A 26,808-nucleotide genomic window follows, 5' to 3' on the forward strand; every position below is an offset into this window, starting at 1 on the left:
CTTTACTGAAGTCGATCGCAGTCTGAGTCCCCTTGTGACTGCTTCCCTAGATGTTACCTCTTTGCCATTTCCAAAGTCCAGGTGACTATCCTCTGGACACAAAAAGAACAATGGCATGCACACAGTTTGTGGCCCAATGCCACTCTTGTCACCAGTTGTTTTCTCAGTGCATCCTTTGGAACCAGGAATTATATACCAGGTGGACAAATGGCAAAGCTGAACAGGAATGCTTTATTTATGATGGCTGTGCCTCCACAGTCGGTTCTAGGCTGGACCCAACCTCCACCCCTTCTGGGTCACCTGACCAGCTTTGTTAACGGGGCAGAACCCACAACTACACACAACACTTGCTACAATCATATTAAGAATGGTTTGTAGCATTTTCTTTTAAATCGAAGATCTTACGCTAAATGATCTATAGTACCCCACCTTCTGTCTTCTTTCTTGAACAGGTATGTTACTTGTACACTTTTTAAATCTATTTGGAACTTTCCAGCCTCTAGGGAACTTTGGTAGATGACAAAAAAATGCATCCATTATCAGGGACCAGTGTACAAATCTAAACTTAGAGGCTCATTTTAAAAAGAAAATTATTTATACCTCTGTGTTGAGGATTTAGTAGAGATTGCTATTTATTTCACTTTCATTAATGTAAATTTCACATATTACATTTTTCAACTGAAAGGCCTAATGAAATCCCTGTCCAGAAATGAGGAAATTACTGGACCTGAAACCAGCCAAAACCACCTTTACAGAGAGCACAAAAAAAAACGACATTATGTTGACATACATGGTTCAACTATTGGCAAGACTACAACAGCAGTTTTGACAGCATGCAACAATGGCCCAGCCAAATTTCAGACTATGCAGTAGTTGCTTAGAGCTACTAACAGTTTTATAAAGTGGTTTCAAGGAGTATTGATGGTTGTTCAAATCAACTGTTTCAAACTTGTCACATGTGTTAGATGATAATCTCTGAAAGTGCCTGAAGATGGAGTTTCTTTTGGCTCACAGCAAGGAAAATCCGAATTTATTGTTGTAGCTTCAAGCAAGAGCTTACAGATAAATTGTGGTGTACTAAAATAATAGAAGTCACACCTGATATCACAGGAAATTCAACAAGCTCATCAGCAGCAACCAGGATTGAATGTATATATTTTTGTTTATTGCTTAAATCATCTGCCTATTTAATTGCTTTCAAGCAAATCAATAGATTGCAAACATTTTGCACAGGCAGTACAATTTCGTAAGTACTTACTTCAAGAATTACATCGAAAATAATTATGGTGGCAGGCATATCACACAGTGGATATCTTAAGAACTTTATTCATTAGTAAATGGTAAATGCCTGTATATAGTGCACGCAATGCCAGATGAAATCCCATATTAGGAAATTTCCTATGGCAAACGGTAAGGGTACCACATTCTTACCTGCTGACAATATTCCATGGTTAATGCGTGGAATACTCATTGGGGCCAATTCTATCCAAAGTTGTCTGTTACGGTCATATAATGGACACATGCACCGCATGACAGCCGTAGGCTTTCGTGTACTAACAAATAACAAAATACCAATCAATAGGTGTACATAATTTTACTGTCAGAATTTGTTTTAAACAAAGGCATACCATGCTCTAACAAGCCGATCTGAAACAATGGTGAAAGCAGAATATGCAACACTATTAATAGAGAAGTAGATCAATATTTGAAAAATAAAAAAAATTGAACAGCATAAGAAAGGGGATAAAACATACAATTCTTTCAGAGTAGTCATTCCATAATGAATCTATGGCCTTTTTGGGAACTGTAAAATTCTATAATTCCTCAATTGCTTGGAATATGATATTCTTGGCTAACCAACCGTTCTATGGTGCCCATTTTTAGTAAATAATTCAAAACATTGATTCTTGCTAATTTCCTCTTGTGACTTTGCTCTTCGTAATATGCTAGGTCATTTTTTTAAAATGGTGGGTGTGTAATTATTCTCCTTATTTCTGTTTTGCTAAACAGTGCCCTCTGCTTTATCACACGGGACGTAAAGTAGAGAGGTTGAACTTGTACACGACACTTGTTGAACCTCAGCTGCAGCATTGTGTATGGTTGCCAGGAGAAAGTGAGGTCTGCAGATGCTGGAGATCAAAGTTGAAACTTTATTGCTGGAACAGCACAGCAGGTCATGCAGCATCCAGGGAACAGGAGATTCGACGTTTTGGGCACAGGCCCTCCTGAAGAAGGGCCTGTGCCCGAAACGTCGAATCTCCTGTTCCCTGGATGCTGCATGACCTGCTGTGCTGTTCCAGCAATAAAGTTTCAAGTATGGTTGCCAGCACTACATTAAGGGAAAGATGTGAACACACTAGAGAAAGGCTATTAAAATGGTTTACATGACTGGTTCCAGGGATGAGAAACTTCAGTGGTGGTGAAGAAGGTATTTGACACCCGTGCCTTCATCAATCACATCAATGAATACCAGGCTTTGGGACATGATGATACAGGTGTACAAGGCATTGGTGAGGCCACTTTTGAAGTACTGCTTAGAAATCTGGTCACACCTGCTATAGGAAGCAAGGTATTAAACTGGAAAAGATGCAGAAATTATTTACAAGGATTTTACTAAGACTAGAAGGTTTAAGTTATAAGGAGAGGCTGAATGGGCTGGGACTCTTCTCCTTCAGCATATGAAGCTCAGGGGCAACCTAGTCGAGGTTTATAAAATCATGAGGTGCATAGATAAGATGAATAGCCAAGATCTTTTCCCCAGCAAAGTGGAGTCCAAAATTAGAGGGCATAGGTTTAAGGTGATAGAAGGACATGAACACTTCGGGCTGAATGGCCTGTTTCCATACTGTAAGACATTCTTCTGTGAGGGGGTGACTGCCAGAGGATATGGTTCAATATGGACATGGTCAACAACATAGGAAGGATGCAAAATGCCGGCTGGTTAGTAAGAATTTAGGAAGCTTGGCATAAAACTAACAAGCAGCACCTCAAAAGTTGCGATTTCTGAATAAATCCTAATGACATATACAAATCAGTAAATACATTGGAGGAAAAGGAAGATGAATGAGTGGCTCAAATGATGGTGCAGGGGAGAGGGCTTTGGGACTGTGGATTGGCTTTGATGGGAGATTGCACATGAACAGAGCAAGTTCTTTGTGGGGTGTTTGCTAGTATTTGGGGGTGGCAGGGTGACTTTAATCCAACTAGGCAGGTATATGAGAACAAAGAGAACACATAAGGAAATACCACCAGGGTTGACAAAATACTAGGAGAGACAAATAGTATTAGAGTAGAGAATAGTAGGCTAATAGGTGAACTTGCAAAAAGGAAGAAACGAATGCAGTTTAAATCAGGGTTACACAGTATGTATGTGAATGCAGAGTATAGTCAAAAAAACTGGTGAGTGACACTATCTGGAATTAGGATGTTGAGTTACAACAAAGACATGAGTCAAGGAAAGGTAGGACTGGTCTTGGTTATATTATATGAATGTAATGGAATAGATAAGATAGGAATAGGGAAAGAAAGGGACAAAATTGATCAAGAAGACATTGTCATCCTGCAAAGCAAGAACGTCATAGAAGATTTAAGTTTTTTAGAAGAGCTAGACGTTGGACAGAAGATGATCAAGAAGTGATCTCGTAGGGATTTTCAAAATCAGGTGGGGACTAATTTCCATAGATAGGGAGAGACTGGCCCCTCTCATGAAAGGATCAAGAGCTCTATGACTTTATAAGAGTGAGAGAGTTTAGGGTAATTTGTAAAAGCAGATGTGAAGTGAGAAAAAGCTTTTCTCATACAGCAAGTAGTTAGACACTGGAAAAGGGCATTCGGTGATTATTTATATGGAAACCATTTTCAGGGTTATAGGGAAAGTCAAAAGAATGACACAAGGTCATAATGCTCGTTCAGAAAGCTGGTGCAGATATGATGACCCAAATCGCCTCCTTCTGAAATGTAATAATTCTATGATGTTTAAAGTGCAGCTTACTACAACTTATCATTATTACATCATTACATTTAAATAAATAAATGTCTTTGGCAACTGCAAAACTGAGAGGAAGGGGTGCAGGGAAACAAAAATGGTTTGAAAATTACACAATAAGACACTTCACCTTTGCTACAACGTAGGCTATTATTTTCAGCTGACCGGCTGGACTCACCTCCTTTCTTCACCTCCCACCGTCACTATACATTCAGAATACCCTCGAGGTTTGAAGGTAGCTAGCTGAGCCTCTCCTTCTCTTTGGCTGAGAGGAATATTGGTACACTCCTTGACAATTTCTCGCACCACAGGTTCATTCAACATTTGCTCTCTCAGATAACTAGGATCCAGACCATTGACCCAAACCATAGACATCACATCCTTCATGTGAACCTAAAATAATTAGAAATTTAATTACAAAAACATATAAGTTATCAATTGTCTATAAATTCCCAATTTTTAACAAACAAAATTTCCTCTTATTTCAGTAAAAATAAAACAAGGTCAATATTTAGTCATTAAATTGTACTCAGCACCTTTCAAATACAAAAACAAACATGGACTTGGGAACAACCAATGACTAGAATGATGTAACAAGAGAAAGAACTTGTCAGAATCTGGAAAAAAAAAGCAAAGTAAACCAAGTGAAGATCTGGATGGAGGCTTGCTCGCTGAGCTGGAAAGTTTGTTTTCAGATGTTTCATCAACATACTAGGTAACAGCATCAGTGAGCACTGGTGGTATGGCCCACTTTCTATTTATATGTTTTATTAAGTGGAGATATCTAAAATTCTTGGGAGGCAGCTGGGTGTCTAAAACACACTACATTTAAGTATCTCCAGTTCAAACTACCAATGCAAACCTCTGGGTTTCAATCTAACCAATATTCAGTGCACTCTATCTGGAGGGACACATGACAAAGAGTGTTTAGGTGCAGATAAGTAGACCAGCATTACGGACTCCACCAGGGCAATGGTCTGCAGGATTACCTGGAGCTGGTTAAAAAGCCTCAAATAACAATTTGAAGTTCTGTTAGTGATCTAGGCTGTTTATTTACCCTAACTACATTCACTGCTCATAGTAATGTAAATATATTGGGCCTAAAAATGGGTACAGACTATTTGGAGACTAATAATTAATGGAGAAAAATAACCCAATGTGTTCTGGGGTGTTCTGTGCCCGACTGCCATAGAGGCTTCTAAGATTTGGGTTGATTTGGTTCCAATATATTGTTTGCTAGATCACCTTGATCCCAAAATGATGCTATCTATCTTGGTTTGAAGAGGTAATATTGGTTATGGGACACATGTAGAAAAAGCAAGTACAGGTGGTAGGCAGAAATGGGGAATCATTTCACATCTCCAAAGCAACATTCCAACTACTTCTATAAACAATGCAGTCATGCACTTGTCTGCAATGACAAAATAATTCAGAAGCAAGAAAACCAGCTTAGAAATTAATGAACAATTTACTTAATGTTATGCGTATGCATGTAGTTAGCAACCAAAAATAAAATCCTGCTCATCAATAATGTGCCGGTTAACATATAAAGAAAACCGCTCGAGAAAGGTAACAGGCAGCTTACAGCAAAGTTATATCTTAGTATAAGTCGCCACCTTCTGTCCAGGACAGGGAATAGCTGATGACTAGAGATACAAAAATAGTACAGCACAAACCAGACAATGTCTTTTAACATATTTTTGCTGAGATTATCTAAGGTTGGAAGTGAATTTTTGACTCAAATCAACACATAGAAGTAAAGTTAATTTTTCATAGTTACTGTGTAACTGTCCCTTTATCACAGAATCATCTTCATGGAGTCTGGACTCAATGAAAACAGATGGTGCATATACCACATTCAAGTTTCAAATTAGAGCCTCGAATTTTAGATTAAAACCTGCAAATACATGTCAGTTATTGTAAAGTGCTAAAGCTGGATGTCACAAAATAGAATTAAGGAAATATATAGATCACCAACATTTTCATATTAGGAGCAAGTATACTTCTACTCAGAGTACAAAATTCAAGTGTGATGTATTTTTGATATTTAGTATCATTTTGTAATATCATGCTAGCTAGAAAATGTATTGCTAACATAATTATTTGTAATAGCATTGCTGGTTACTTTAAGTAATCATAGTTTTATTATGTGGATATATGTTAAACCGTCAGTATCACAGACCTAGCGAGAGCTTGTCTGGTGGTAACTAAACAGAAACAGTCAGTAAGTTCTTGTGCTACCAAGTACCATGAAGTTGATATCTCTTCACTATATCCCATTTCTGTACTAAATTCCTCATCCTGGTGTATGTGTGCATGCATGAATGTTGGAGTTTGAAATACGCAGCATGGGGACTGCTCACCAGCCTATTCAGTGCTCCAGTTGGGAAGGTTACAGAGTGATGGGGCTGGAAACAGCGCACAGCAGTCTTCATGATGGAAGAAAGGGAAAAGGATTTAAAGACTGAAGCACATTTTATGCCAGACTTAATCAGGAATATTTAAACCCATCCAATTTTAAAGATAGCTCCTGTGAATGCCACAAAGCTGAATTTCTGTATTTTGTTTTTGAAATAATGCACAATATAAGAAAAGTTGTCATCACTGCTACTATTGGACAATATTTATTTGCTTACTTAAAATGATAATTTGAATACAACTAATGCCTGAACAAGCTTTGAAGAAATATTTGGTCATAGAGAGGGGTGGAATGTTACTCTTCCCAAAACAAATGAGATACTACTTTGAGACTCTGAGGAAGGGCCACTCTACCCAAAATGTAAACTCTGATTTCTCTCCACAGATGTTGCCAAATCTGCTGAGGTTTTCCAGCAATTTGTGTTTTTGAGGTTTTTGTTTCTGAGGTGCTATTCAAACTTGTGTTCAGATGGCTATGAGAGCAGAAATCCACAACTCAGTATATTGTAAAACTAAGAAAACCTGATAATTGAATAAATCTCCTTAACTAGGCTCTCGCTCCAGTGCAGTCCTAAGGAAGCAATGCACTGTCAGAGGGGTTGTCTTTCAGTTGAGTAATTAAAGATCTGCTTGCTTAAGTCTGCTGATTCAGACAGATGACTAGTTCCCTGGTCTTCAACAGAGTACCTTGGAGACTTTTGCATCTACGTCCTGGCCAATATTTATCCCTCAGTTATCAATAACAGATTACCTGGTCACTGTCACAGTGCTGTTCATAGGAGCTTGCTTTCTGCAAATGGGAGGCTGCCACATTTTCTATATTACAACATTGTAAAAATATTTCATTGGCTCATCTTGAGATTGTGAAAGGCATGGTAAAAACGCAAGATTTCATCTTTGCCTATTCCTTATTAGAAATACAGAAAACAGGTGTGGAAGTAGGCTGTGCAGCCCATTGAGCCAACCTTGCAGTTCAACATGAAGATGGCTGATCCTCTCATCAAATGCCATAATCCAGCTATCTTCCCATTGCTCTCTACACTTTTATCCTCGAGAAAAGACTTATCTCTTTCTTAAATAGATTAGGCACCTTGGTTTGACAACCTACAGAAGTAGAAAATTCCACAGGTTTACCACTCTCTGAATGAACAGCTTTCTCCGCATTGCAGTCCAAAATGGCTTACCATATATCCCTTACCATGTGACCCTTTGTTCTGGACCAGCCTCAAATCTTCTTACAATGAAGATCAACATGCCTTTTGCCTTTGTAATTGTTTGCTGCACCTGTAAGCTAATTTGCAGTGACCGATGTACAAGGACACACAGGTCCTTTTGTACATCAACATTTCCTAATCCATCATTTAACAAACTCTGCTATAATGTTTTTCTTACCTACATAGACAAAATCACACTTCTCCATGTTATACAGCCATACATGCGCCTACTCAACTTGCCTTGAAACCTCTTTACATTTCCATCACCCACAATTCCATCACCTACAATTCCACCAACTTTTGGTGTCATCAGCAAACTTAGAAATATTACATTTGATTCCCCCATCCCCATTACTTGGTTTCCTTAAAGCCCTCAGGTTTAAATAAACTCAATGACTGAATGTGCACTGCACTCTGAGGCCGATGATTCCAAAGAATCATAACCCTCGGAGCTTCAATAAAGAAATTCCTTTTCATCTTAGTCTTAATTGACCAACCTTAAATGCCTTCTGCAACACTGCCTGATGCATGGTCACCCTCGGTTTAAGCCACCAATAGTCATCTCTCATGACAGAATATCCAATGGCGACTTAACCTTTACACTAGACTCTCCAGCTGGGACAAAGGGCCTCTTATAACATCTACCTTGTCAAATGCTTAAAATCTTATTGTTTTAATGATATCACTCATTCTTCTAAACTCCAGAGATTGTATGCCAAAAACACTCAATTTCTCCCATAGGCAATCCTCTCGTCGCAGAATCAATCTCAAAACCAAGTGCACCTGCTCTAAGATAATTCTGTTCCTCCTTAGGTGTGGTGACCAAAACTGCAAAGTACAATTTCACCAAAGCACTTGCAGCGAGACTTCCTTACTCTTGTATTCTGATCCTTTCCTGATAAAAGCCAACATGCTATTTGCTTTAATTGCTTGCTGTTCCTGCATGTTAACATCCTTTGATTCATGTACAAGGCCACAAAATCCAACATCCTCTGAGTACCAACATTTACTTGTGTCTGTTTATTCTTCTTAAAATTATTAACTTTTCAATTTGCTACTTACAATAACACTGTCCAATCTTCTCCAATCATTGAATATTCAGGTGAACTTCATAGACGCTATATCCTCAAAGTTTACTTCTCCACTAACTTCCTATCATTAGCAAGCTTGAATATATGACATTTTTCTCTCTTCACATTAACCTACTCTTTAATACAGCCTGTAAATAACCGAGGTCCCAACACCAAGTCTTGAAACACACCACTGCCAAAATGACTCAATTACTCTATTTTCTCATTTGATCAATCCCCTAAATCTTTATTTTTACCCAAACCACGAGCAATCTCACTTTACATAGAACATACAAAAAGTACAGCACAGAATAGGCCCTTCGACCCACAATGTTGTGCTGAGGATTATTCCTAAGCTAAAATAAAATAACCGGTCGGTGTGGACTTGTTGGGCCGAAGGGCCTGTTTCCACACTGTAATGTAATCTAATCTAATCTAATCTAACCTAACCTATGCACCCCTCAATTCACTGCTATCCATGTGCATGTCCAGCTGTCGCTTAAATGTCCCTAATGACTCTGTTTCCACAACCACTGCTGGCAATGCATTCCATCCGTTCACAACTCTCTGCATAAAGAACCTAACTCTGACGTCTCCACTATACCTTCCTCCTAACAGCTTAAAACAATGACCCCTCGAGCCAGTCAATCCTGCCCTAGGGAAACTGCTATCGACTCTATCCATGCTTCTCATTACCTTTTGTAGCTCGATCAAGTCACCTCTCTTCCTTCTTCTCTACAGAGAGACAAGTCCAAGCTTAGTCAATCTCTCTCCAAATGACAAGCCTTCCAGTCCAGGCAGCATCCTGGTAAACCTTCTTTGCATCCTCTCCAAAGTTTTCGTATCTTTCCTATAATAGGGCAACCAGAACTGGGCACAATATTCCAAGTGTGATCTCACTAGGTTTTTGTAAAGCGGCAGCAAAACCTCACGGCTCTTAAATTTGATCCCCCTGTTAACGAAAGCCAAAACACCATATGCTTTCTTAACAACCCCATTTAATTGGGTGGCAACTTTGAGGGATCTATGTACTTGAACACCAAGATCCCGCAGTTCCTCCATTCTACCAAGAATCCCGTCTTTCATCTTATATTCAGCATTCATGTTCAACCTTCCAAAATATATCACGTTGCATTTATCCAGGTTGAACTCCATCTGTCATTTCTCAGCCCAGCTCTGCATCCTGGCCATGTTGCGCTGTAGCCTGCAATAGCCCTTGATACTATCAACAGTACTCCAACCTTTGTGTCATCGGCAAATTTACTAATCCACCACTCAGCCTCCTCATCCAAGTCATTTATAAAAACGACAAAGAGCAGAGGCCCAAGAACAGAGCCCTGCGGGAGACCACACACTACTGACCTCCAGGCAGAGTACTTTCCATCTACAACCACTCTCTGCCTTCTGTCAGCCAATCAATTCTGAATCCACACAGCCAAATCTCCTTGTATCCCATACTTCCTGACTTTATGAATGAATCTACCATGGGGAACCTTATCAAATGCCTTGCTGAAGTCCACATACACCACATCCACAGCTCGATCTTCATCAACCTGTCTTGTCACCTCAAAGAACTCAATAAGATTTGTGAAGCATGACCTGCCCCTCACAAAGCCATGCTGAGTGCCTTTAATCACGCTATGCTTTTCCAAATAGTCATAAATCTTATCCCTCAGAATTATTTCCAAAACCTTGCTGACCACAGACGTAAGACTGACTTGTCTATAATTGCGAGGGATTTCTCTATTATCCTTCTTGAAAAGAGGAAAAACATTCGCATCCCTCTAAACCTCTGGTACAACTCCAGTGGAGAGTGAGGAACCAAAGATCTTCACCTGCAGCTTAGCAATCGACTTTCTCACTTCCCAGAGCAGCCTAGGATAAAACTGGTCTAGCCCTGAGGATTTTACTAATTTTACGTTTGCCAAAATTACCAACACATCACTTCATCAATCTGTGGCGGATATGGAAGTTTCCTTTGGGGCCTTGGAGGGAGGTGAGGGGGGAGGTGTGGGCGCAAGTCTTGCACCTCCTGCGGTTGCAGGGGAAGGTGCCTGGAGTGGAGGTTGGGTTTCCCAGCTCCTCAAAGTTCTCATTCACAACAAGATCCCTTTCCTTAGTGAAAACCGAAGCAAAAAATTCATTTAGGGCCTCCCCTGTCCGCTCAGACTCCAGGCACGAGTTCCCTTTGCGATCCCTGACTTAGTCCAAGAACTCCCCACCTACGTTCGGGACACCACCCATGATTTTCGCTTCCCCGGTCCCCAACGCCTTATCTTCACCATGGACATCCAGTCCCTGTACACCTCCATCCCCCATCACGAAGGACTCAAAGCCCTCCGCTTCTTCCTTTCCCACCGTACCAACCAGTACCCTTCCACTGACACCCTCCTTCGACTGTTTGAACTGGTTCTCACCCTGAACAACTTCTCTTTCCAATCCTCCCACTTCCTCCAAACGAAAGGAGTAGCCATGGGCACCCGCATGGGCCCCAGCTATGCCTGCCTCTTCGTAAGATATGTGGAACAGTCCATCTTCCGCAACTACACTGGCCCCACCCCCCACCTTTTCCTCCGCTACATCGATGACTGTATCGGCGCCGCCTCATGCTCCCACGAGGAGGTTGAACAGTTCATCCACTTCAACATCTTCCACCCCGACCTCAAATTCACCTGGACAGTCTCAGATTCCTCCCTCCCCTTTCTCGACCTTTCTATTTCTATCTCAGGCGACCGAATCAACACGGACATCTATTACAAACCGACCGACTCCCACAGCTACCTGGACTACACCTCCTCCCATCCTGCCCCCTGTAAAAACGCCATCCCATTCTCCCAATTCCTTCGTCTCCGCCACATCTGCTCCCAGGAGGACCAGTTCCAAAAACGTACAACCCAGATGGCCTCCTTCTTCAAGGACCGCAATTTCCCCCCCGACGTGGTCAACGATGCCCTCCACCGCATCTCTTCCACTTCCCGCTTCTCCGCCCTTGAGCCCCGCCCCTCCAACCGCCACCAGGACAGAACCCCACTAGTCCTCACCTACCACCCCACCAATCTCCATGTACAGCGCATCATCCGCCGTCATTTCTGCCACCTCCAAACGGACTCCACCACCAAGGATATATTTCCCTCCCCTCCCTATCAGCATTCCGTAAAGACCACTCCCTCTGTGACTCCCTCGTCAGATCCACACCCCCCACCAACCCAACCTCCACTCCAGGCACCTTCCCCTGCAACTGCAGGAGGTGCAAGACTTGCGCCCACACCTCCCCCCTCACCTCCCTCCAAGGCCCCAAAGGAAACTTCCATATCCGCCACAGATTCACCTGCACCTCCACACACATCATCTATTGCATCCTCTGCACCCAATGTGGCCTCCTCTATATTGGGGAGACAGGCCGCCTACTTGCGGAGCGTTTCAGAGAACACCTCTGGGACACCCGGACCAACCAACCCAACCACCCTGTGGCTCAACACTTCAACTCCCCCTCCCATTCCACCAAGGATATGCAGGTCTTTGGACTCCTCCATCGCCAGACCACAACAACACGACGGTTGGAGGAAGAGCGCCTCATCTTCCGCCTAGGAACCCTCCAACCACAAGGGATGAACTCAGATTTCACCAGTTTCATTTCCCCTCCCCCGACCTTGTCTCAGTCAAATCCATCGAACTCAGCGCCGCCTTCCTAACCTGTAATCTTCTTCCTGACCTCTCCGCCCCCACCCCAGTCTGACCTATCACCCTCAACTTGACCTCTTTCCACCTATCGCATTTCCGACGCCACTCCCCCTAGTCTTTCCTCCCTACCTTTTATCTTAGCCTGCTGGACAAACTTTCCTCATTCCTGAAGAAGGGCTTATGCCCGAAACGTCGATTCTCCTGTTCCCTGGATGCTGCCTGACCTGCTGCACTTTTCCAGCGACACATTTTCAGCTGTAATCATCTAAAGCCTTGCTTCCTCCACCTTACGTAAGCTGCCTTCTTCCTTTCGACAAGAAGCTCCTCTGTTCTCATCATCCAAGGCTCCTTAATCTCACCCCTTCTTGCCTGTCTCAGAGGAACAAATTTATGCATCACTCGTAACAACTGCTCCTTAAACAAACAGTCTCCACATGTCTCTTGTGCCCTTTCTGTGGAATTGCTCCCAATCTCTACTTCCCAACTCCCATCTGATCACGTCATTATTTCCTTTTCCACAAAGTCCCCCAATTTGCGCTGCATTTCATCTTATCTAATGCCTTATGCTACATCCTCTTGCTTTCTTTATCTATTTATTAGTTAAAGCTACAAAAGGCTCAAGTACATTTGACAAAAAGGATGTCCTTTATAAAGCATGATTAGTCAGAGTCAACTTGATTTTATGATTTGCCTTGTTACTATGTCCTATTACCATGTCCTCAAAAGTGGATTGTAGCTGTATTTTCTGGCTTTCGTTCCCTCGGCCTTTGTTCTTTTTTGAATAGTGGTGTTAAATTTAATCTACTGTGAGGGAAGGAGAATTTAACAAATTTTGGAAGATCACAACCAATATAGTGGACTAGCTCTGCAGTTAATTCAATTCAAAGGGTCTGTCAGCTTTCAGTTCCATTAATTTGGTCATGTTTGAAGAAGTTAAATTCCTTACTTTCATTTGACCCTTGGCAGCCAATACGTTTACTAACTTTTTTGTTTCTTTGACTGTAAAGTCAGATGAAGTACTCATTTAATAATGCTACAATTTTCTTATTCTTCATTTTAATTTCAAGCCTCAACCTCCAGGAAATCCACATTTACTTTTGCTATTCTCTTCCTTTTTATGTAACTACAGATCCTCTCTTTGCTAGCTTACTTCCTCTTTATTTGTCACTGTAGTTTTCTATTATTTGTCCTCACTAAGTAGGGAATGCTGGCATGCAGGATTCTTAGCAATTCTGAAGTTCTGTGAAGATGCTAGTGGGCCTTGTTGAACTAAACAGTCCTTCTGGGCACAGTGAACTTACTATGCAGCCATGATAAAGGACATAAGCTAAAGTTAAAACAGAAAGGGACTTGGTGAGAGTCTACGAGATGCTGGTGTGGCTATGATGATGCTATATTTGAATTTCTTGGTATTACAAGTTCCAGGATAGAAATAAGCTGTTAATGTAAATGCATAGCACATCCTGTAGATAGTATTACTGCAGCTCCAGTTTATTTCTGGGAGCCCTTGGCCAGCAGAGGTATTTTTCCACATAATTAATTGTCTGCCACGTAAATCGTATGTTAAGGAGCTGAAGAAATGCTTAAGGTATTGTTTGGATAGTGACAACTGTTTGCAATTCTCTGGTTTTGCTACAAATTGTCTTCCATACCAATAACTCTATTTCCATACCAATTTCAAGTATTCAAAAGAACTGTGTGTTTTTGGGTAGAATCCAACTTACATCCATCGTTGGGTTCAGAAATCATAAACTTAAGTATATCTGGCCTTTAAACGTATAATACTAAAGGTGAGTTTCCAGCTTCCAATAACGAAGTGTTCCTGCAGTTTTAAAGCAAAGCACAATACAGGAACGTACTGGATTTACATTTTGATATTAATGGTGATTTACATGAGCAATTCACTTTTCACAGAACTACAATAAATCTGTTCCCCCAGACCTACCACGTGCCTGAAAATCAGATTGGACTGCTTGGGACATACAAATATAAACATAATAGTCATGCATCCCAAAGGATCCTCTTCTTTTGAATGAGGGGCAGAACCTTACATACTGGCCGAAGGTCAGAAAGAAGGCAAGTAGCCTTGAAAATGAGGTAGGTTGTCATTGTGACTGGGTTGGAGGGTCCTTGTCTCCACAAAAGAACATTAAATGGTTGATTAATAACTTCTTAATGACCATTTCAAATTCCCTTCCTGCCTCATCTACAATGCTCCTAGCTGCAGTCCAGCCTGCCAATGTGTTTGAACAGTGGCCCAAGAACCACACACCACTACCCTCACTGCCCCTCCCATCCACCACCCCTGCCCCCTCTACTCTTGATCCTGACCCTCATGGTCTCCCTCTGTCTATAAGACTAACCCAGAAGACCTCCTCCATCCTGCAATTAACACTTGGGTGAGCTCCTCAATCCTGTGACTCTGGGGTGTACTGTTAATACAGCAATCACAGTCTCTTCAGGGTTCTGGTATCCCAGAATCCTCAGCACACAAGATAACTGCCAAACTTAGAACATTCTGCCCCATTTCTTTTCTTTTCTTTTACACAGACCACTCAAATTATGATAACCTACTGAAAGGAATGCGAAAAAAAAGCCCACAGACATAGTTTGAATTCATCACTGCAAACTGAAGAGAGTGACTTAAACAAATCACATTGATAAGTTAAAATGGAACCCCTTCTACACACCCCTTATTAGGCAGTGGCACCAAAATGTAGGTTATTCTATCTAATAATGTCGTAAAAGGAAGTTATGTTATCTGTTAGCACCATGATGGAAAGAAAAACATCCAGCAATAATGATGATGAGAAGTGTTTAGTGGAACTGCAATGTGGATAGCTACTGCGATATTACATTTTGTCACTTTGAACCACTTGCTAACTTTAACACAGTTGGGTGTTAAATTAATAATGACCAAAGCTTATTGTTATGTCATTCATGTTATCTTTTTTCCAATACAAAGATAAGTCCAATGACTTCCTACATATTTTGCATGTATATTTGCTAATTCAAATAAAAACTACCTTTAAGCTTCTAGCACGTAATCATCCAGATTCTTCGCAACTACATAATAGATTAAACATTTTCTGTGGTAGGATGGAAGATATTGAACAATATATTTGAATAACATGCCCACAATGATTCATTTTCTTTTCTAACTATCCTGCACAGAGGGAAGAAAGAACAAAGAACTTGCATTTATATCAAAAAATTCACAACCTCAGGAAATTGTTGAATTCTACAAACATCAAAACATTGAAAATAGGAGTGAAGTGTTCTTCGAGCATCCTCGGTCATTATGATCATGGTTGATCATCGGCTCAAAAGTACATTTCCACCTTTCCCTGTATCCTTCGATACTTTAAGCCCAGAGTGCAAAATCCAACTCCATCTTGAAATCACATATTTTGGCTTTGACTGCTTTCTGTAGAAGTAAATTGCACAGGCTCACCACTGAAGAAATTTCTCCTCAATGGCTTACCCTATATCCTTAGACTTTGCCTACTTATTCAGGACTCCCTTGCAATCGTAATCATCTTTCTTGCACTCCCAATTGTGTAACCCTGCATTTCCCACCTAATCCACTTAATCTGAACATCTTTAGTCTGTGCAAGGAAATTGGAGCACCCAGAGGAAACCACAGGGAGAATGTGCAAACTCCACACAGAGTCGCCCTAGGGTAAAATTGAACCCGGGTCCCTGACCCGAAGAGGCAGCAGTGCTAACCACTGAGCCACCATACCGTCCTATGGATAGAATGTAGCAAAGGTTTATTGGACTGATTCCTGTGGTGGTGGGCGTGACCAATGAGGGACAGGTTGAAACTGTTAGATTCATTGGAGTTCAGAGTAATAAGGGTGATATCTTAGAAGCCTCTCAAATGCTAACAGAACTGAACAGGATGGATGCAAAAAGGATGTTTCCAACTGCAAGGTTGCACTTCAGAGGGGTGTTAAGGACTTGATGGGCTGAATGGCCTGTTTGCACACTGTAAGGATTCTAAGATTCTGTGACCAATAGCAGGAATATCATCCCACAGATGAAAAGATACCAAAACTGCACACAATACTCCAGATGTGGTCTCACCAAGGTACTACATAATAGCAGGAGGATATTCCTGCATCTGTATTCAAATCCTTCTGCTAGGATCAGGGATTCCTCCTGTGGAGTATTGCTAAATTGATTTGCCCAACTTATATGCAGATTAAAATCACCCAGAATTACAGATGTTCCTTTATTGCATGTGTCTCTAATTTCCTGTTTAATGCCATTCTTGACATCACCCGAACAGTTTGGGAATCTACATACAACCACCACAAATTTTTTTTGCACCTTGGTGTTTCTCAGTTCTACCCATACAGGTTTCACATCGTCATCATTGCATTTACTTTTTTAAAAAACCCGTGTTTGCTACTGTAATATACATAACATGGCAGCCAATTTGGATACACAAACTCCCACTAACAACAATCTGATGAGAAAAAATGCATGCTAAAATAGAGGGATCATAAAATGACTTTGGTAGATGGTGTTTTGCAAAAATCTGTAAAGACGACAAGACAGGTAAATAAAGAGGTTGATAAAATATTTGATTCCTGGTTTTTAATTATAGAAATACATTGCAAAACTTGAACACTAATTCAGATGTAGTCAATTTGTTGCAACATAATGACTAATTCAGACCTAGCCGATACATTGGGTCCAATTCTGGGCACACACTTCACCATACAGGGAATGCAGCAGAAATTTACCAGACTGATTCCTGGGATAGTGATAGACTTTCTGTGGGGGGCAATTGAGAAGACTGGGCTCGTACTCCCTGGAATTTAGAAGAACAAGAGGAGATTTCATAGAGGGATAGAAAGAGTGTGATTTGCTGGTTGTGGGGTCTAGAACCAGGAAACACAGTATCAAAATAAATGGCAAGTCATTAAAGACTGAGCTAGACAGGAATTTCTTTATTCAGAGGGTAGTGAATCATTGTAACTCTATCCCATAGGGCTGTGGAACCTCAGTCACTAAATAAATTCAAGACAGAGATTGATAGTTACTAATGACATCAAAAGATATGGGGATAGTGTGGGACTAGTATATTAAATTTGATGTTCAACTATCATCTGAAAAAGCAGAGCAGGTTCGAAAGCTTTGAGTGTTTGCTCTTATTCCTATATTTCAATGTTCTATAAAGTCAAGAGGCAGGAACATGAAGAGGGAGTGTGGGTCAGGACTTAAAATAAGATCTATCTGTCTTCAGCTAACTTTTCACAATCAAAATACGCCCTCCACCCCGCCCGGGCATTACTTCTGGATATGTCATGCACATTTGAATTTGCTGACATTCACATGTTTTGATCAGTAGTCATGGCAAAACACCAACATAATTAAATTTCCTTTCAACCACCTTGTACTATGCAATGCTTAAAAAAAATTTGGTTAAATGAGTAATGAAAAATGTGGTAATTTACAAAAATAGCACAATCATCAATAGAAAGTAAGAGAAATATTAGTTTTTCTATACCTTTCGAACCACAGGATCTTGACAAATCCATTTTACCACTGCTTCAAAGATATACCTTTCATTTCCAACATTCAACTTTTCCAAAGAGATAACTTCTTTCACTTTTTCATGGCTTAGTTCCAAGAACTCCTCTGTGTGGGAGACATCACGGAAGTGTGTTTCCAGATACTCAGTAGCAATGTAGTATACATGTTGCAAAGAGTAGTGCAAAGCAAAATCACGTATACCAATACAGTTCTCAGGAGCAATGCAACTTTCTAAAAATTCACAACACAGAGCTTTTAAATCAGTAAGGAGGAGAAGATCTGCAGCCTGCACAATATCCTGAATAGTGTCTTCACTCAGCTTAATCTGAAAGAAAGAAAAAAAGAAGGTTGAATAGCACAAACTCAAGAAGCACATCAACTGAATTTTCATTTCATATTCCTCAAATTTAGTTTATTAACTTGCTAGCCAGAGTCATAAGTTTCTAACTACAATCATTCTTCAATTGAATTCTGAGAACTCCTCTCGTCAGAGCTTATTTAAAGTTAACAACCTGCATTCATTTATACAGTGCCTTTAACACAATAAAATGGCACACAGTGCTTTACAAAACATTATCAACCAAAATTTAATATTAAGTTCAGAAGGAAATATCAGGATAGATAATGTATAGTTTGGTCAAAAAAACAACTTTGAATGACTATCCTAAAAGGGCAATAAAACACATGCAGGGAGGGAATTCCAGATTTTAGGATAGAGGCAACTTAAAGAGCACTGTCACCAATCTTAGGCAGATTATAATCAGGAACATGCAAAATAAATGAACTGGATGAATAGAGGGAATTCCAAAGTTTTTGGAGCTGGATAGGGTTAAAGAATGGAACCATGGAGGGATTTTCAAAAGAGGATGACAACGTTCAAGCTGAGGTGTTGCTAGATTGGTAGTCAATGCTGCTCAGCAAATATGGATGACAGATGAATGGCACTTGATATGAATTAAGATACAGGCAGTAAAGATTTGGTTCAGCACAAGGTTATGCAGGGCGGAAGATGGGAGGTGGGCTCAGAAAACTCATGCATTAACGATGTGAGGTTTTTCAATACGGTCTTCTTTTAAAAAGACTTTACAATTCAATATAAAATGGAATGATAAAGAGGTTCATGAGGTCGACTACAGGTTTCACTCAAATTGTGTTACTTAGTTACCAAAGGGACAGACATCCCTGGTCAAATATTATTGAATTTCATACAGTAGATTTAACCACAGAAAACAAAGAACAGAGCATATGGCTTTGCCATCGATCAACTTGTAGACTCTAAGACAGCTGTTCTTGGTTTGTGCAGTCTGATTATAAACACTGGATATGGACAAAAGGACAGAGAAAAAGAAACCACTACATTGTGACTACAAGGAACAGAAAGAATATTGTTCTGCTTTACCGGGCAGAATGCTAGTGAAGCTTGTTCTCTTGGAAAGAATCTGCAGAAAGTTAAGGTTCCAGAAAGATTAGTACTGGGGAGCCAGAAAGAACAAATTGCTAATGAGTGCTGCGGAACATAGGTTTAAGAATTCTCAGCAAACCAAAGTAAAAGATTTTCACCAAGGCAGCCAGACATTAAGACTCAGTGAGACGGGGAGAAGTGATCCTATTAAAAGCTGGAAGTGACTTTTCCAGTAAAGGTTAATTTTGTTGTGAGTATGCTACAATGTACAAAATATGACATGGTTAATCAGTCACATGGGTTATATTTTCTGTGGTTCAGCCTATTAGTTGCCTACTCAGTAATGCTTAGTCAAGGTTGATTTTAGTTTTTTGCAACAGTCAAAGTCTTAAAACCTGAAATCTTGTTCATGATTCAAAGTTTGTGCGAAGATTTGTAGCTCGGGTGCTCGTTGTTGTGGTTCTGTTCGCCGAGCTGGAAGTTTTTGTTGCAAACGTTTCGTCCCCTGGCTAGGCGACATCATCAGTGCTTGGGAGCCTCCTGCGAAACGCTTCTTTGATGTTTCCTCCGGTGTTTATAGTGGTCTGTCCCTACCGCTTCCAGTTGTCAGTTTCAGCTGTCCGCTGTAGTGGTTGGTATATTGGGTCCAGGTCGATGTGTTTGTTGATGGAGTTTGTGGATGAATGCCATGCCTCTAGGAATTCCCTGGCTGTTCTCTGTCTGGCTTGCCCTATGATAGTAGTGTTGTCCCAATCGAACTCATGTTGCTTGTTGTCTGCGTGTGTGGCTACTAAGGATAGCTGGTCGTGTCGTTTCGTGGCTAGTTGATGTTCATGTATGCGGATTGTTAGCTGTCTTCCTGTTTGTCCTATATAGTGTTTAGTGCAGTCCTTGCATGGTATTTTGTACACTACATTCGTCTTGCTCATGTTGGGTATCGGGTCCTTCGTTCTGGTGAGTTGTTGTCTGAGCGTGGCTGTTGGTTTGTGTGCCGATATGAGTCCTAGGGGTCGCAGTAATCTGGCAGTCAGTTCCGAGATGCTCCTGATTTATGGTAGTGTGGCTAGTCCTTTTGGTTGTGGTATGTCCTCGTTCCGTGGTCTTTCTCTTAGGCATCTGCTGATGAAGTTGCGCGGGTATCCGTTTTTGGCGAATACCTTGTATAGGTGTTCCTCTTCTTCTTTTTGCAGTCCTGGTGTACTGCAGTGTGTTGTGGCCCTTTTGAATAGTGTCCTGATGCAGCTTCGTTTGTGTGTGTTGGGGTGGTTACTTTCATAGTTTAGGACTTGGTCTGTGTGTGTGGCTTTCCTGTATACTCTTGTAGTGAATTCTCCGTCTGATGTTCTCTGTACCATCACGTCTAGGAATGGGAGTTGGCTATCCTTTTCTTCTTCTCTCGTGAATCGGATTCCTGTGAGTGTGGCGTTGATGATCCGGTGTGTTTTTTCTATTTCCGTGTTTTTAATGATTACAAACGTGTCATCGACATATCTGACCCAGAGTTTGGGTTGAATTTGTGGTAGGACTGTTTGTTCTAACCTTTGCATAACCAGTTATGCAAAGGTTAGAACAAACAGTCCTACCACAAATTCAACCCAAACTCTGGGTCAGATATGTCGATGACACGTTTGTAATCATTAAAAACACGGAAATAGAAAAAACACACCGGATCATCAACGCCACACTCACAGGAATCCGATTCACGAGAGAAGAAGAAAAGGATAGCCAACTCCCATTCCTAGACGTGATGGTACAGAGAACATCAGACGGAGAATTCACTACAAGAGTATACAGGAAAGCCACACACACAGACCAAGTCCTAAACTATGAAAGTAACCACCCCAACACACACAAACGAAGCTGCATCAGGACACTATTCAAAAGGGCCACAACACACTGCAGTACACCAGGACTGCAAAAAGAAGAAGAGGAATACCTATACAAGGTATTCGCCAAAAACGGATACCCGCGCAACTTCATCAGCAGATGCCTAAGAGAAAGACCACGGAACGAGGACATACCACAACCAAAAGGACTAGCCACACTACCATAAATCAGGAGCATCTCGGAACTGACTGCCAGATTACTGCGACCCCTAGGACTCATATCGGCACACAAACCAACAGCCACGCTCAGACAACAACTCACCAGAACGAAGGACCCGATACCCAACATGAGCAAGACGAATGTAGTGTACAAAATACCATGCAAGGACTGCACTAAACACTATATAGGACAAACAGGAAGACAGCTAACAATCCGCATACATGAACATCAACTAGCCACGAAACGACACGACCAGCTATCCTTAGTAGCCACACACGCAGACAACAAGCAACATGAGTTCGATTGGGACAACACTACTATCATAGGGCAAGCCAGACAGAGAACAGCCAGGGAATTCCTAGAGGCATGGCATTCATCCACAAAACCCAATAAATAAACACATCGACCTGGACCCAATATACCAATCACTACAGCGGACAGCTGAAACTGACAACCGGAAGCGGCAGGGACAGACCACTATAAACACCGGAGGAAACATCAAAGAAGCGTTTCGCAGGAGGCTCCCAAGCACTGATGATGTCGCCTAGCCAGGGGACGAAACGTTTGCAACAAAAACTTCCAGCTCGGCGAACAGAACCACAACTTGTTAATGATTCCTTGAAGTTTACCACTAGCAACCACATTTTTTAAAAGTTTCTACAAGGATCATTAAACAAGTCGAGTGGGTGGCACGGTGGCACAGTGGTTAGCACTGCTGCCTCACAGCGCCAGAGACCCGGGTTCAATTCTCACCTTAGGTGACTGACTGTGTGGAGTTTGCACATTCTCCCACTGTCTGCGTGGGTTTCCTCCGGGTGCTCTGGTTTCCTCCCACAGTCCAAAAATGTGCAGGTTAGATGAATTGGCCATGTTAAATTGCCCGTAGTGTTAGAGGCAGGGGTAAATGTAGGGGAATGGGTCTGGGTGGGTTGCGCTTCGGCGGGTCGGTGTGGACTTGTTGGACCGAAGGGCCTGTTTCCATACTGTAAGTAATCTAAGTAATCTAAACATGGATGAGGATTTCAGCTGCACTTATGCTGAAATTGGTCAGTTGGATGATGTTAGAGGTAGAAATAGCAAGCTTGGCGATGGAACAGCTGTGTGTCAGAAGTTCGCATTAGAGGAAAAATAAATCATTCCTTGCTATTAAATCAATACATGCTCAGCCTCCCTTTTTGAAAATAAAAAGATTTTCTAAAATGTGCCATTTAAGAAACTGCAGTTTCTTCACACAACAACCACTCGTTAGATATTGCTGCAAAATTTAGCAGGGACAGCTATAAGATTAACACTGGCATGAAAGTTTTTTTGTGTCTTTTTGCCACTTAATGAAGCCTTTTTCATGACTCACTTAGTTTTGGTTCTACTCCATCTCAGGACTGCCTCATCACAAGTAGCAGCAAAGCACTGAACTAGATTGTGTTTTATTTACTTTAGCGACATAGGAACCTTGTTAAATAACTACAGGGTAAGAAAGCAAAGGAAGAACATTACGTATTACTGACTTTACATTTAGCTCTAGTCATTGATACATTATTTTCGTTCCTTAATTATGCTCAATAGAAGTGTTTACATCTCTACTGTTATAATTTTGACTTTTTAAAATCAGTCTTATTTCTTTTTCATTAACTGAAGAATTTTCAAATCTTATTCAATACAGGCTTCAGTCCTACAATCATAGTTCAATAATGTCAAATCCAATAATTATTTGGGAATATGGCTGGCTGCTGTGTCCCCCGAAACAAAGAGTATGCAGAATTTGAATGTCAATCTGTCAAATGTAGAAAATTGCCAATAAGATACTAACAAGTCATGTAGCATTTGTATTAGATTTGAGCGACTTAGCTCATCTCTGAAACATTGCTCAGTGAATGATTAAACTAAATGCAGCATGATATTGAATTGAAGTGGGTATGATTTCCGAGTGAAGCTGACATTTATATTAATTTTAGTTTATAATACATTATAAATTAAAACATTTATCATAAAAATAAAGTGCAAAACGATTGCCCCAAAATACTGCCACAAGATTGACCTATTCAATCTTTATTTATACTTCTCAAAATGATTACGATTTTGAATGAACATATTTCAACGGTTGAACTGTGCAATCAAAATAGTTACTATTTCTTCTTATCGAAGTGTGAAAAAATTAAGAACAGACTGGATAAACTTCATTTATCTATGTTTGGAGTTGTCAACATCTTATTAAAAGATTAGTGGTACAAAAATCAAATTTGTCTGTATATAATGCACTCTATAAATTAACGGGAAAAAAAATCCTAAATTCTTCAACCGACCTTCAAAATCAGAGCATTCGGTGGCATTTTGCCTTTACTGAAGTAAACATTAGACCAAAAAGGGTCCATAATACAGCACATGCAAGATATATCAAGTCAATATAGAAACAAAGGTTCTGTACCTGGCCACTAAACATATAATCCAATAATTCATGCATAACAGCAACAGAAATGCCATCTAGGATAATTTTATACACTGAACCATCATCTGCTGGAGCTGTATAATTCAATTTAGTCCTGAAATGCAAACATCAGACTGCAATAAATATACAAAATGGTTACACTTTGCAATATTATAAACACACAGCATTTACAATTTAGTAGGTTTGAAGCTGAAAATAAAAGCACTAATCAAAACTATTGCTCTTTTTTAGCTTAATTTTTAGCTGGGGTATTAAAGCGTGTTAGTTGTGAAACAATATAAATAGGAACAACAGAAATAACAAATCACTGATGTAAAATCACAATTCATATTCTACAAAATTTGCAGTCAGTATGATATAAAAATCAAATTAGGAAGTTTTCTTAATGCAGGTATCAGTCAAATTTCTTCCAACATGAAATTCATTTTCTATTAGTTTTTTTTCCATTATTTTTGATAGCAAATTAGTGAATAAATGTAGGAATGAAATTTACAATACAACACAATTCAATACAGCACAGGAACAGGTCATTCTGCCCACCAAGCCTGCATCAATTCCTTACCCTTATGTAAACCTGCTACTTATTGTCCATGTGTGGTTTCTCTCTCTATTTGTCTCTTGTTCACTTGTCCATCAAAACATGCCTTAAACGTTGCTAGGGTACCTGCTTCCACCACCTCCACTGTCAATGCAAGCATCCACCACTTTCTGTGAAAAACTTTCCCCACACTTCCCTAGAGACCCTCTTGCCCCTAACATATGGATAAAATGCCTTGGGATTTTCCTTATACCTGCTGGCCAAGGACATTTCATAGCCCCCCTTTTAGTCCTCTTAATGTCCTGTTTGAGTTTCTTTCTATTTTCTCTGTATTGTTCAAGGACTTTGTCTGTTTTTAGTTGCCTAGACCTTAGGTATGCTTCGTTTTTCTTGGTTGACTAAGCCAATAATTTCTCCTGTCATTCAAGGGTCCCAAATCCTGCCATTCCTGACCTTCATTTTCACAGGAACATGCCTGTCCTGCACTCTAAATAACTGATCCTTCAAAGAATCTCACACGTAAGTTGTGGATTTACCATCAAACAGCCGCTTCCAATCCATGTCACTGAATTTTTGCTTGATTTGGTTATAGATGGCCTTCTTCCAATTTAACTTCTTCATCCGAGGTCCACTTTTGTCCCTATCCATAAGTATCCGAAAACTTGTGAAATTATGCTCACTCTTCCCAAAATGCTCTGCCCCATTGGAACAGTGATCACCTGGCCAGGCTCATTTCCCAATACCAGGTCCAGTATGGTCCCCTTCCTGTTGGACAGTCCACATACTGTTTCAAAAAGCTCTCCTAAACACTTCACAAATTGCTCCCCATCCCAAGCCCTAGCACTAATGGAGTCACAGTTAAAATGGGGGACGTTAAAGTCATCAACCACAACGACACTATTATTTTCACATCTTTCCAGAATCTGACTACATATCTATTCCTTTGTACCCTGCTGGCAGCTGGGAGGTCTGCAGTACAATCTCAGCATTGTGATTGCACCTTTCCTGTTCCTGAGCTCTACCCATAATGCATTTCTACAAGATCTCTCCATTGTGTCCGCCCTCAACACACATATTTAGCAACAATATTAGCGTTGAATAAAGCTGACTACTTAAACTGATCGGACTGTAAATTAGTATATACATAATTGTAGTGATTGGAACCAGGTGGATCTTATTGACTATGAGATCCTGGATAGGGGTTGTTAGCCTGGGCTGATCAGGGACCTCTGGCTGACCAATACAAACAGAGGATTTTTGGAAAAAAGAACAGGGGATTCAGAATCTTCTCACTTCAGGGACTGACTCCAAGCTGGCTGGCCACAGCCAGTGTACTGTACAAATGTAAATAAAGGGTGACTCAGTGACAGGATACTGGCCTCTGAGCAGTTATTTCAGTAATTATCTATCACATCACATTGCCTGTTGAAGTTCTAACCTGGCAAATCAAATTTAAGAACAAAATATTTCTGAGTATAACTTCCAGCAAGCATAAATATAATTGACTAAATTGCTTTATAACCAAAATCTTGCTAAACAATTCACCATTTTATTCACAAGAATGATGATCCATTACACTATTTATTGTTACATCTTGGTTTTTATTTTATCATCTCGTAACTTCTTTTATAATTTCAAATACGCATTTAGAGTCACAGAGATCTACCACACGGATAAAAGGTCTTTCAGCCCACCATCAATCAAAAACAACCACCAGACTATTCTAATCTCATTAAAGTGCACACCTAAATACTTCCTAAATGTTATGAGGGTTTCTTCCCCTACCACCCTTACAGGCAGCAAGTTCCATCTTTACCACACGTCCTCTAAACCTTTGGCACCTTTCCTTAAATCTATGTCTTGTGGTTAATTGCTGTGCTAAATTGCCCGTAGTGTTCAGGGATGTGCAAGTTAGGTGCATGAGTCAAGGGTAAATGTAGGGGAACGAGTCTGGGTGGTCCCCTCTTCAGAGGGTCAGTGTGGACTTGTTGGGCCGAAGGGCTTGTTTCTACACATTAGGGTTTCTAATTCCAAAAAAAATCTTGTTTTATCAGTTTCATCTATCTATCCCCTCATCAAATTCCAACAACTCTATGAAGAGGGAATTATCTTACTGCTCAATATGTGGACATATAATCATGACCTATGAATCAAAATATTGAAAACTACTGGACGCACTGGGCACAGTAATCTCAGAAGGCCTCCAAGTGTTTTTCTTCCCAGCCCTGTAGACTAATGAACACATTGTTTTTGAAAAAGATGGGATTGCAAGCCAAAAGCGATACAGTTTTACATGTAATATATGAACTTTGAAATTTTTCCAGCTAATTTGATAGCAATGCTGCAACATCTCTTTCAATGAAGTTAATAAAATGTTTAACTGCATTAATTACAAGATAAATATAATTAGGATGAAGAAATACATGCAACTATTCAATCACAACCTTACACAGACAGAATTTTC

General features: G+C 40.5%; 1 protein-coding gene across 2 annotated transcripts in view; it reads right to left on the reverse strand.

The window, feature by feature from the left end:
• Positions 1–26,808, reverse strand: part of gan (gigaxonin) — a 128,370-nt gene that overhangs the window by 86,951 nt on the left and 14,611 nt on the right. For both annotated transcript variants that reach the window (XM_043706668.2, XM_043706672.2), the window contains exons 2-5: positions 23,786–23,900; positions 17,890–18,240; positions 4,164–4,378; positions 1,432–1,553 (exon numbers count right to left, since the gene is read on the reverse strand). In XM_043706668.2, the coding sequence (XP_043562603.1) occupies positions 1,432–1,553; positions 4,164–4,378; positions 17,890–18,240; positions 23,786–23,900 (803 nt within the window). The remainder of the gene's footprint in view (positions 1–1,431; positions 1,554–4,163; positions 4,379–17,889; positions 18,241–23,785; positions 23,901–26,808) is intronic.

The sequence above is a fragment of the Chiloscyllium plagiosum genome, unplaced genomic scaffold, assembly GCF_037043375.1.
Source record: "Chiloscyllium plagiosum isolate Xiang-an unplaced genomic scaffold, Cpla_swu_hap1 HiC_scaffold_17, whole genome shotgun sequence".
Lineage (NCBI taxonomy): Eukaryota > Metazoa > Chordata > Chondrichthyes > Orectolobiformes > Hemiscylliidae > Chiloscyllium > Chiloscyllium plagiosum.